General features: G+C 54.4%; 1 protein-coding gene across 4 annotated transcripts in view; it reads right to left on the reverse strand.

The window, feature by feature from the left end:
• Positions 1–876: 876 nt before the first annotated feature.
• Positions 877–12,085, reverse strand: part of POU6F1 (POU class 6 homeobox 1) — a 29,173-nt gene continuing 17,964 nt past the window's right edge. For 3 of the 4 annotated variants that reach the window (XM_059403137.1, XM_059403135.1, XM_059403136.1), the window contains 8 exons: positions 11,296–11,417; positions 10,162–10,387; positions 9,381–9,643; positions 8,575–8,703; positions 7,750–7,953; positions 4,785–4,926; positions 4,131–4,299; positions 878–3,145 (listed from right to left, as the gene is read on the reverse strand). In XM_059403137.1, coding sequence (XP_059259120.1) covers positions 2,800–3,145; positions 4,131–4,299; positions 4,785–4,926; positions 7,750–7,953; positions 8,575–8,703; positions 9,381–9,643; positions 10,162–10,345 — 1,437 coding nt within the window. In that variant the 5' untranslated portion in view covers positions 10,346–10,387; positions 11,296–11,417 and the 3' untranslated portion in view covers positions 878–2,799. Of the gene's footprint in view, positions 3,146–4,130; positions 4,300–4,784; positions 4,927–7,749; positions 7,954–8,574; positions 8,704–9,380; positions 9,644–10,161; positions 10,388–11,295; positions 11,418–12,085 lie in introns of all 4 variants that reach the window. The other variant, XM_059403138.1, reaches the window with a different exon arrangement.

Consider the following 12,085-nt stretch of genomic DNA (forward strand, 5'->3'; position numbering starts at 1 on the left):
TGATGCCTTGCTCTCATCAGTTTTGATGATGGAGCCCAGACCTCACCAATTCAGCTAGGTGAAAGGGGGAGGAGAGAGCAGTGCATGGCATGAACCCAACTCCTTGGAGGCAGACAAGTAAAGAGAGGGGCCCGTAGTACCGTCATGTTCTCCCTGCTCTGAGCCCAAATGCCAGGCCTGCCCCTCACCTTACAGGCCTAAGGAAGAGCACAAATGAAGATCCACTCACTACAGAGCTAAATTTGTATCAAGTCTAAGTTACGTGTGAATGGTCTAGCCTTGTATCATGATAAGCCTACCTTCATAATAACCTGGAAGGCCACATTTAAGTTTAAACTTCTAGCTCTCCTTGAAGCTCTGTGTTAGAATATTCCACAGTGTCGGTCCCCAGCCGACAGTCTGCCTTCACTTCCCCCTGGCAGCCCCACCTCCCACAGCAAGGGGCTTTGTGGGTATAAAACACTCCAGTTTGCATATCCAAAGTCTATCCACTCAGCTCTCTGACAGTGGGCCTAGGAGTGTGCACACCCATAGCACAGTCTGTCAAGACCCAGAGAAGAGAGAATGGGAAGTGGGCTTTGCAGGGAATTCTAAGGTCTTGGAAGGAGAAAGGACACGTCCTCTTGACCTAGCCTTCTCTGGTGAGGATCCTGGCTGGAGGGTCATGGCAGGGCTTTCTGCAGTGAAAGGTCAGGGCACTGACCCTCGCCCTCTTGCAATGGGGTTTTCCAGGCTACAAGCTCTGATAGCAGAGACAGCTCCCTGGTACCTCCCTGGCTTCTGTTAGCCATACTCCCCTCTGCCCCTGGTAAAGGATCAACAAGCAGGCCCATACAAAAGAAAAATACTGTTTATTCCACACAACTACATCAAGTGCTTCTTCCCCATTCTCCCCTCCCCACCCCTCACTCCAGCCCTCAGCAGGCTTTGCTCCTTGTCAGGGGACAGTCAGAACCTCAGTGTCAGAGCCTGGCCTATGAGACAGAAAGATAATCTAGGCATAGGAGGGTGAGCGGGTCCAAGGACACAAAAAATGTCAGGGTCTCTCTCATTCCAAATTCAAGTGTGTTCCTCAATCCACCTGGCCAAATTCTTTCCTGGGCCCCCACTAGATACAATGCCATGGAGAGTGCAGGGTCAAAGCCCCCAGCTGATTTACTGGGCCATATAAAAAGTTCCAGTCTTTCTTTCATTTAAAACAAAACCAAACAAACAATACCACACGCAGATATTTAAATAATTTCTGCCCTCTCTCCTGTGTAAGCTCTGGCTTCTGTCCAGAAAGGTGCTTTCAAAACAAACATTATATAAATTCCCTTCATTGCGTGGTGCTACCAGAACAAAGCAGAAGGCCCACCTCAGGTACAGATAACTGCTCCCCAAGGACTTGACAGTGGGAGAGCAGGAGCAGAGACAGGGAGCCTGTGAGCTCTGCCTTGGGCCATTTCAGGGATACTCTGTGCCCCCCCCTCGCCTGGGGAATTCATCCTGCAAAAATTCTGTCCCTTGGAAAGACTGATCCATCCTTCCTGGAGAGGAGAAAATGGTTTCATTCTAGCCCAGGCTCGGGAAGACAGATTTAGAAAAGGGAGGAGCTGAGAAAGCATGGCCAGGCCTAATTTAGACCAGAACTTCATTATCTTTTCCCTTTCCCAGACCAGGACAGATGGGATCCTCCTGAATCTCCCTGGCCACCCCCACTCCCGGATTATATGCTACTCCCTGGGCTCCAGCTGTGACCCACTTGTCTCTCCCAAAAAAGAAAGCATATCTGAATGCAAGCGTTTGAGGGTGAAAACCTGGCTCTCTCTAATTCATTGAAGGGTAAGCCACTGAATCCTTTACTGACCCTGATATTTAACTCTTCTTACTGCAAACTTGTTAGGCATGCTTCTCACAGGTGAGGTCCTCATCTCATGCAGATGGGCTAGATAACCTTAAACTTGAGCCTGCCCCTTGGGAGACATATTCTCTCCTGGGAGGCTGGGGCAGGCAAGGCGCATGCCTGCTTTCTCATTCTTACCACACTCGGAAGGTTTGGTAGGTCTGAATGCAGTTTCAAAGCTGTTTCCTTCCAACATGGATTACAAATGAGAAGGTTCCGCTTTAGTGCAATTTCCTCCCAAAAGGAATCAGGGAGAGTGGGAAAGGAGATCCCATGTTCTGGCCCCAGGGTTGTGGGAACCTTCTGACCTCGAAGGCAAGGCAGACACTGAGCCTGACCTTCTGAGCAGCTCATCACACTTTTCGGAATTGTGCCTCTTGGGTCCTTTTGGGGAGACAGTGTGCCTACAGGCAAAGAGTGGGAGGTGAGGCTGTGGTTCCTCGGTTCCACGGGACAAGCGGCTGTACCTGCCACACTTACACACAGGAGCAAAGGGGAAGACAGCGAGGAGAGAGAATGCCATCAAGAACAAGAGCTAAGGGCCAAGGATCCTTTGGGGGCAGCTGCAGCCCTGCCCCAAGGATGGAGAGTGTCTGGTTCCCAGCCAGAATTCACCCTTGGAAAACCACATTAGCAAAGTGCTTCTTTAAGTGACACCACTTAAGGGAGGGGTCCCCTGGCATGACTGGCTGGAGCCTGGAGCTCTCCAGCGGGCCCCTCTGCCCTCTCCATGCTGTGAGATACGTGGAGGAGCTGAGGGAGGCAGTGGACACACATGCACACAGTGGAGCCTCATGACCCAGGACAAGCACAGCTGCACGCGGCAGAATGACAGGTGCTGTCACGGCAGTGGCTGCAGCCAGGGGCCAAGGAAAAAGTACAAAGTGCTGGAACGCAGGGCTGGGGGCTGAGCCCTAAGGGATCTGAAAGACATTCAGCTTGCTGGTGTTCTTGAGTGTCTGGCGCCGATTGCAGAACCAGACCCGCACCACCTCCCGGTCATAGTTGAGCTCCTTAGCGATCTCAGTGATCTCCTGGCCTGTGGGCAGCGGGTTCTTCTCGAAATAGGCATTCAGAGCCTCTATGGCCTGGGGGGTGAAGGAGGTGCGGCGTTTGCGTTTCTTGGAGGGCTCACCTCCCACAAACTCCATCAGGTTCTGCTGTCCTTCCTGGTTCCGGAGTTCGGCTTCATTCAGCCACTTCTCCAGCACTGGCTTCAGCTTCTGGGCACTCTTGGGTGTGATGTCCAGCTTCTCAAACCTGTGGGTGACCCGAACCCACGGAAGGGATGGTAAGAACTCTCTACACCTGGGTGTGAGTACTCTCCACACCTGGGTGTGAGTACTCTCCACGAGGGGCTGCTCCCCTCAGGGCTGGTGACACAGGACTAAATGTTCCCCTCAGCGCCCCCACCGTGACCACCCTGGCCCAGCCAAGCCCGGCCTCCTCAGATTGTCCTGGGTCCCAGGTCACACCAGGGAGACCATTCCCATGGCCTCAGTTCAGTGCTGCAACTGCCCTTTGAACGACTTTTCCAGAATGTTCACACCCAAGGGAGTGAGGTCCTCTGAGGAGCTGTCTAGAGAGGCCTTCAGAGATGGCATCTGGATGTCATGAGTGCCACCTCTCCAGTCAGCCTCCCGAGGTCAGACAACTCTTTCTGACCAAGCCCAGATGTGACTACATAACTGCCAACATGGTGCCCGCTCTAACGGTCACTCTCATCTAATCAAGGAGTCGGCAGGCACCTTTTCACCATCCCTGAGCCATGTGCTCATTCTTGTTTGAAATCCCCTGCCCTGCTTTGATGCTGAGACCAGTTATGCACACAGAAAAGTCAGCTCCATCCCCTTACAGGCATGCCTTGGAGGAAGGGGAGATGGGAGCATAAGGGGGGTGGGGGGTGGGGGGACGTGGTTGAGAGCTAAGTCAGTACCGAAGCCCCACTTTTGTGACTAACTTCATAAGCTGTACCTCTTTCCCTGTAGGGTTCCTGAATGGATTAGGGTCCTGGGTTCCCCCAAATAAAAGACCACATAAATGCTCAGGATTGGAGGATAAACTGCGGAGGGCCCTCAGGCAGACTGGATCAGTCCTTGGCTACTCTAGGTGCTCATGTTGACCCCTAGAACAGCCTTCCTGGTCTGGAAGGAGGCAGAACCAAGGGAGAATATGGAAAGGAGCCATGCACCTGGGTCCCACTGAGTGCCTGGCGACATCAGGTGCCTGAGCAGGATGTACTCACCGGCAGATAGCTGACTGGCTGTAGGCCGGGCCTTCTGTAGCAGTCAGAGCCTGACCCACCTGAGTCTGTGTGAGGCCCAGGGACAGCCGTCGGATCTTAAAATTCTTGGCAAACTCCCGGATCTCTTCCAAGTTGATTCCGTCCTCATCTAGACTTGGGGTATGTGGCTCTAGGCCAGAGGAAGGGATTGGGGTGAGTGTGTAAGACAGATGATATCACTGCTTATCTAGCTTATTGGCCTTGACTGCTAAAGTAGCTACAGATGAGAACATTTGACACAAGGGCCATGTACCCTTATTACCCTCATCACCCCTTCAGGTTCTTCTAGCCCTAATGGCCGACCCACCCCCATTCTCCCTACTGCTAGCCCCAAGCACACCTTAGCTATCCACATTCCTCAGATACTGGGTGACAGACCAAAGGAGAGACAGCCAATGGGTTGAGTTCTCAAAGAAGCAGCTTCCACTATCATCATGCCTAGAATCCAGCTCAGCAGGAATGAAACTAAGAAAGCCAATCCCTGATGTTGGGCCTTTGCCTTCCCCCTTTGGATTCTAGAAAGTTTATTAAGGAGAGCGGCATTTAGAGGTGCTGGGGTAGGTGAGTAAATGCCTCCTCTCCTCTTCTCCACAACCCTCCCCAGGAGCCACTTACTGGATACCAACTGGCTGACAGTAGGGGTCTCAGAGCAGGTGATTGGAATGGGAGCAGAGGCAGATGGCTTGGCCGCTGGGGCTGGGCTGGTGATGACCACCGCAGGCTGGGGCACGGCCGGCGTGGGCTGGATGGGCTGTACCTATGAGAAGAGAGCCAGTGAGTTCCTATTGCTCACCTGCCTGTCTCGGGCGGGTTGCAGTCCCTGAAAGGACCAGAGGCAGGGCAAAATGGGCACAAAATCCTCACTCACCCACACACTCCTACCTATGTGCCATCACAAAGCAAGACTAGAAACTACTTATTAGAACCCACCCCACAATCGTGACCAAGTTGGAGGCTCACAGGCACCTGTGACACCGGCAGGTCAGAGGCTCAGAAATATTCAGTACCCTTGGTCAAAACCCCGACAAGTTTCCCCCCTTGAGATAACTGCTCTCAAATCTTTTCCCTCAGAGCAGAAACCAAAACGTGATTCTAGGGCCTCCCCACAATGTCCATTAATAGGGAACTGGCAAGTGATTCCTGGGACTCCCCTACAGAGAGATTTTGCGCAGCTTCTAAAAAGAGTACAGGGATGTCTGGGTGGCTCAGTTGGTTAATTGTCTGCCTTTGGTTCAGGTCCTGATCCCAGGGTCTTGGGATCGAGTCCCACATCGGGCTCCTTGCTCAGCAGGGAACCTGCTTCTCCGTCTGCCTGCTCCTCCCACTGTTCATGCTCTCTCTCTCTCTCACAAATAAATAAATAAATCTTAAAAAGCAAAACAAAACAAAACATAAAAAGAGTACAGTAAATCTTTTAAATACTGGCATGCAAAGAGCTCTGGCTCACAGTGCTAAGTGGAAAAAAAAGTAAAGTGAAAACAGTTTTTAGAGAATAATTCCTATTAAAAATACGTATGAGTTTCCAGGGAAAAAAATCTGAGGCCTAAAAATCAAGTTGTCAACAGAAGTCATCTCTGGAGGTGGAACTTGAAAGGATTTTTACTTTTTCCATTACACTTAATATTGGAATTTTTATAAAACTCATGTATCATATTTATCATCAAGAAAAACTAATTAGTATTTTTTGCATGATTTTTTTGAGTAAACTCTACTTCCAACATGGGGCTAGAACTCATGACCTCAAAATCAAGAGTCACATACTCTACTGACTGAGCCAGCCAGGCGCCCCAGTATGATTTTTTCTTAAAAAAAAAAAAAAAAAAAAAGCAACTTCCTGAAAAGTGCAAATTTCTCTAGGATGAGGCCTATTCCTGGATTCCCTCTAGCTTTTAAGTCCATTCCCTCTTTATCCCCAGAATCTTATTAGCCTTTGGTCAGGGCTCCTCATTTCTTGTTAGAACTGTTTCGGCTGCCTCCTAACAGGTAACAAGGACTCAAGTCTCACCATGGTTCAGTTCCTAGCTCCACCTGGACAAGAGCTAATTTTTTTTTTTTTTTAAAGTAGGCTCCATGTCCAGTGTGGATCCCAACATGGGGCTTCAACTCACAACCCCGAGATCAAGACCTGAGCTGAAACCAAGAGTCAGATCCTTGGGCGCCTGGGTGGCTCAGTGGGTTAAGCCGCTGCCTTCGGCTCAGGTCATGGTCTCAGGGTCCTGGGATCGAGTCCCGCATCGGGCTCTCTGCTCAGCAGGGAGCCTGCTTCCTCCTCTCTCTCTCCGCCTGCCTCTCTGCCTACTTGTGATCTCTCTCTGTCAAATAAATAAATAAAATCTTTAAAAAAAAAAAAAAAAAAAAAAGAGTCAGATCCTTAATTGACTGGGCCACCCAGGCACGCCCCCCTCCCCCTGCCACCTGGATAATTTCTGTTTAATACGCATCTAGCTGCTTCCCTACTAAAAACCCTTCCTACATAATAACAGTGATGAAATAAAAGCACCATTTTCCCAGTGCTTCCTGTGTACCAGAGTGTTAACTGCCTCATGTGTAACGTGCCCGTTAACATTCATAACCTTCTGAATTGGCACTCTGAGAATCTCCATACTACAGAGGAGGCTAAGGGGTTATTCACAAAGTTTGGAAGCAGCACACCGCATTTGAGAGTCATGGCCTCAACATCGCCTGAGAACTTGCCAGAAATGCAAACTCTTGGGCTCCACTCCAGCCCTGCTGAATAAGAACTTCAGGGGTGGGGGAACATGTGTGCATGTGCTGGGAATCTGCATTCCAACAAGCCCTCCCGGTGGTTCTGACACCCACTCCCGTTTGAGAACCCCTGCTCTGTCTGGCACGTTATCATTCCTGCAATTATGTAAAGGTAGTCCCACTACTCATCCCTTTGGGTTAGGTCACCGTCCCTTCTCTAGGAAGCCTTGTTGAACTCCCCAGTCTGTCAGGCGCTCCCTTCTCCCAGCTCCCCACAGCACTTTATCAAGTCCCTATCATAATCCTTGTCCCGCTGGCTTGCAGCCATCTCCAGCGCTGGGCTATCTAAGTAAGGCTAGGAAGTCCATCTTTCTCATCTCTAGATCGTCAGCACCTGGAATACAGTAAGCACTCAAACACTGCTCCTGGAACGAACAAATAAAGGAATCATCAAAGCCACAGGGCAGAGTGAAGGGGTGAAGTGGGAGGAGGTGCAGAATCACTCTCTGGGCCTCTTCTGCTGGTCTGTTCATCCTGGAGCTAATCAAGGCCTAATCAAGGCTCCGTCTACTCTGACCACCTCCTTGGCCTTCTCAGCACGCCGCCACTGGCCTCTGAGGGCACAAAGATGCGTCTTGGGTGTGTGTGGGGAGAGCTAGGGGGTGCTCCTTCCCTGGACAGACTATGGGCAGACTCGCTTGTGCCTTCTACCCTGGGATTTCCCCTCACTTTGGAGAGCTGCCCTGTTTCCCAGGGACCTCAGAAGACTACCTTGTCCTGCCCCACAGTCTCAAGGGAGGCAGCCCACGCCAGACAACCTTGCCTGCCGCCCACCCCCCCAACCCCTGCCCTCACCCCAACCCAGCCCTTGTACCTCACTCTTAGCGGGGGACTCAGGCGTGCTTGCCTTCCGGACAGCCACAGGCGGAGGCAGGGGGCTGCTGGCCAGGGTTGCAATCACCTGGCCCTGGGCATTCAACAACAGCTGGGGGGTCACAGCCTGGACCTGCAGGCTCGGGGCTGGAGCTGGGGCTGCCACACTAGCCGAGTTCACTACCCACGGCAAGGCTCCAATAACCTGGGAGAAGACAACGCAGGGACCCCGGGGGGGTGAGGCCAGTGCCCAGTCCCGCCCCCAACCCAAAACCCCACACTGGCAGGCAAAGGGACTTAAACAAATCATTTCACCCTTCTGGACCTCAGTTTCCTCATCAGTAAAGAGGGTTCATCCTCTAGGAGCTGTCACCTTTATTCCACCTCCAGAGCTATGGTGGGGCAGGAAGAGGTCCACCCATGAATCACAGCCCTGGTTGCAAATCCCTGCCCCACCACATTTTCTCGGGTGGCTTCATTTCTCTGTACCTCAGCCTTCTCCCCTGTGAAAGGGGAATGAGAATCTACACCTGGTAGGCCTGTATTCAAAGTGAGGTGACGTCATGTATGAGAAGGCACCTGACACAAAGAGGGGCCACAAAGTGGGGGATCCACAAAAGAAAGCCCCCCGACTAGAGGGAGTCCCTAGAGAGCAGGGGAGTGGCTACACCCCTGCCTGAGCTCAGCATCAGTAGGTGGCTGCCACATGAGGGACAGGACACCTTGCTCAAGTTTCTCTAACCCTTAGCATGTGTCATCTTCCCCCCTGCCCCAACCCCGGCTTCTCCTCAGCCCCCAACCCTCAGCCCTGCCTTTGACCACTTGCCTGTCCCTGAGCGTTGGTGAGGATCTGACTGCTGATCCCCGGCATGCTGGGGATGGCGTTGGCAATGACCGGAGTGGTAGTGAGGGAGCCTAGGATCTGGGTCTGTCCCCCGAGAGAAGCAGCACTGATCTGTGGGGGGAGAAAGAGCCTTGCTCAGAGGCCAAGGAGCAAGAAAGAGCCCAAGGCAGAGAGGAGAAGGCTGAGGGCTGGGGGGTCGAGGCGATACAGGTGCTGGGCAGATGTGAATGTGGGCTGTAGGCCCAGGTCCACCAGCTGAAGAGCATCCAGGGCCCGGGGCTGTAGGGGGCTGGTGGGGAGGGGTGGGGCTGCTACCAGGGAAGGGTAACTCTGGCTAATCTCTCAGGCCGGGCCTGGGAGGACAGAAAGTCCAGACGGGAGGGACCGATGTGATTCTGGTCACATCTAACAGCTCCCCTGCCAAGCCAGGAGCCACACTGGACAGACACTGGTGGGGCTGGAAGCCTCCAGCTCCACATTAGTCAGAGCTCATAAGCGTGCTACCCTAAACACCATCCCACCCTCCAAGGCCGATCCAGTGGTTCAGGTTCTGGAGAATTGGCCCAGCCCTCTTGGCGGAGGCTGTCTGCTCTTGTCTGGGACGGACAGGCTGGCAGATGCAAGGAGAAGGCCTCCGAGGGAGCCATCTCTGCCGATGTGTTGGAAAAGAGCCGTATTCAGGGGGCTGGTCCTCCACCTCCTTCCTCCCCTGTGGGAAGGGCCAGTTCCACCCTTGGCCCGAGATTCGGTCCATCCCTGGTCAGCCCTGGGTGAGGGCAGCGGCTTACAATTCCTGGGCTTAGCGCGAAGCCTGCAGGCTGGACGGTGATCTGTGGGGGGTTGTCCACCGGCTTGGGTGTGGGAGCCGTCGTGGTGGCAGCAGGGGGCTGCGGGAGAATGGCAGGTGTGGTCTGCAGCAGCGGTGGGGTCTGGAACAGCGTCTGGGGCGGGGCTGCTGGCCGGGGCTGGGTGGGCGACGAGGCCTGTGCTGGTGCTTGCGGTGGGACAGCTTGGACAGGTGTCGGGAGCGCGGCGTTCAGCACGGCAGCTGCTACGGAGCAAGGCAGAGACAGGGGTGCTCAAACGCCCAGCCGCAGCCCCAGAGCAGCTCCAATCCCAGGGGATCTGGCGCAAGGATGATAGGGGGTTGGGACAGCGGGGCAGAGGGGACAGGCAGCTGCGATTCCCTTGATCCTTGCATAGGACAACATCTCTCATCCCCCCTCCCTTGGGCCTGGAGGTGTTGGAGGTTCAAAACCAGAAGATGAATCTTCTTGCGGTCCTTCTCCCGAGGCTGGTCATGGGGTGAATTCTGGCATGGGGGGAGAGGGGCAGTCTCAGTTGGCTGAAGTAAGAGAGGCCTGCTGGGCCAGCACGGTGTCACGGCCTCGAGTCCCGAGGTGGTGCTGCAGCTCTGTGGCTGGGTGCCTGGGACACCGGATCCAGACTCCAGGGCTGGGGCCCCGGTGGGCCGCGGGTTCTGAGTCCAACATGGCCAGCACGTGTGCAGGGAGAGTAGTATAGGGTGGTGGGGGGGCCTGGTGCAGTCCTGGGGAGAGTGGCCGTTACCTTGCAGACCGGCTAAAGGTGGCTTGAAAATTCCCCCCGTGGGAGAAGCAGCTGTCAGTCCTGGGAGGGCGGCCACGGTTGCTGTAGGAATTGTCCACACGGCCAGCCCCTGCTGACCAGCCACTTGACCTGCAATACTGATGGGGATAAGAAGAGGTTGAGTAACTGCCCCTGCTGGAACCATAACTCCTGTCAGAACTGTGGCTAAGTTTTCCTGAGTCAAGACCTGCAAAAGCAAACAAGATTTCAAAAAGAAAAGAAAAAATAAAAAATCAACATTGACAGCGCAAACGCCGGGTCTCTAGGACCCGGTTGAGCACAAACAACGCATTCTGAGGGCATGGGGGGTGGGGGGGGGAAGCCACATGAGGGTGGGGAAGAGACAAGCCCTAGCCAGAGGCCCAACCCTGAGGGGCTGCCTGGACCTGACCAGCCTGCCTTCAGAGAAGCTGCCCACCCCCCCTTGGAGACAGGGCCTGGCCCTGCTCACAGCATAACGAAAGGGGCCCAGGCATGGCCTGTCGCCTCCTAGGCCTTTCCTGGGCCCTTAGCCACAGGACCTGGGCTTTGTGGCCAGGAAGCAGGGGGTGGTGGAACCAAGTGGTCAAGGGCCTACTGAGGCCTCTGGGAAGCTCTGATGGAAGATACCCCTGCCCGGTGCCCAGCGGATCTGTGCCTGAAGCAGAAGGCCACACGGAGCTCAGCACGGCTCGGGGATCCAGGAGGTAGCTTTTCACAGTGCTGGGGCTGCCCCCTGGCTCTAAAAGAGGACTCTGAATGACCTATTAACTCTTCCAGGCATCCACTGGAGGGGCTAACAAGGGCACCCGCTCATTTAGTCATGAGATTAAACAGAGATACCTGGGGTACCAAAGAGTCAATGTTATCCCTACCTACAGTCCTTGCTGGGCTGAGGGATAAGACTTGGCAAACACACATCTGATCTTCCCAGAAGGCCTGATCTGGGGTAGGGGACAGGTCAGGGGTACCTCGAAGGGGAAGCCCTCCTCTAAGCCACAGCCCCTTCCCTGTTCTGCCCGTGAAATTCCCAGATCCCGTGGCCACCCCACGTTGGCTGTCCCATGCTTCGCTCCTGCCCAGGGCCCGCTGCTCAGCTCCCTGGGTGGCCCTTACCTGGGGGGCAGCTTGTACAGCGAGGGGCGCCAGCGTCTGGGATGCCTGAGGCTGGCTCGGGGCTTGGCTGAAGGTGGCAACGGCAGGGGCAGGGCTCGGAGGGATCCCCGGGAGAGACTTCACTTCACGTGGCATGGAGAGAAAGGACAAGGAGTGAGCCTGGTACATGCACAGGGGTCACCGGCGTAGAGTGTCTGGTTGCACCCTGAGGTGGCAACTCTCAGCCTCACACTGTACTTCTGCATAACCCCAGGTCAATCGCTGGCCTTCCCTGGCCCGGGAGGAACCACTTCCCCCAGTGCTGCCAGTCTCGAGAACAGGAGGCCGGAGCGCCCTGTACCCGACCTGCAAGGTAGGTCACCCTCTTCCCACCTCTAGTCGAAGTAAACGCAGGCCTGTGCACAGCTGGCTCTCAGTTTCTATTTCCCGGTTCCTTAGGACAAGGTGACCTATCACATCATCAGTAGAAGGGCCTGCAGTGAACGCTGGCGGGGAGGGAGGGACCTAGAACAGATGGGAGCAACTCTCCTTGGCCCATCCGGCAATGGAATCACCGTTCACAACACCTGTGGACTACTTTTTGGAAGCAGCTGCTGGCCTGGGGGAAGGCTACCAGGATTCCTGTAAGGGCAAGTCCTTGAAGTGACAGGCCCCGAAAACTGGACTCCGGAAGCCAGAGGCGCTCCAGGCTGGGCAATGTTTCTCTGCCGGGGCCTGAGGTCTGACGTCCAGAAGAGAAGCTTCACTGAGCTTGAACTGGAGCTTTTCGCCCACATTAAAGCCCCCTCCT

The sequence above is a fragment of the Mustela nigripes genome, chromosome 6 (genome assembly GCF_022355385.1).
Source record: "Mustela nigripes isolate SB6536 chromosome 6, MUSNIG.SB6536, whole genome shotgun sequence".
Taxonomy (NCBI): domain Eukaryota; kingdom Metazoa; phylum Chordata; class Mammalia; order Carnivora; family Mustelidae; genus Mustela; species Mustela nigripes.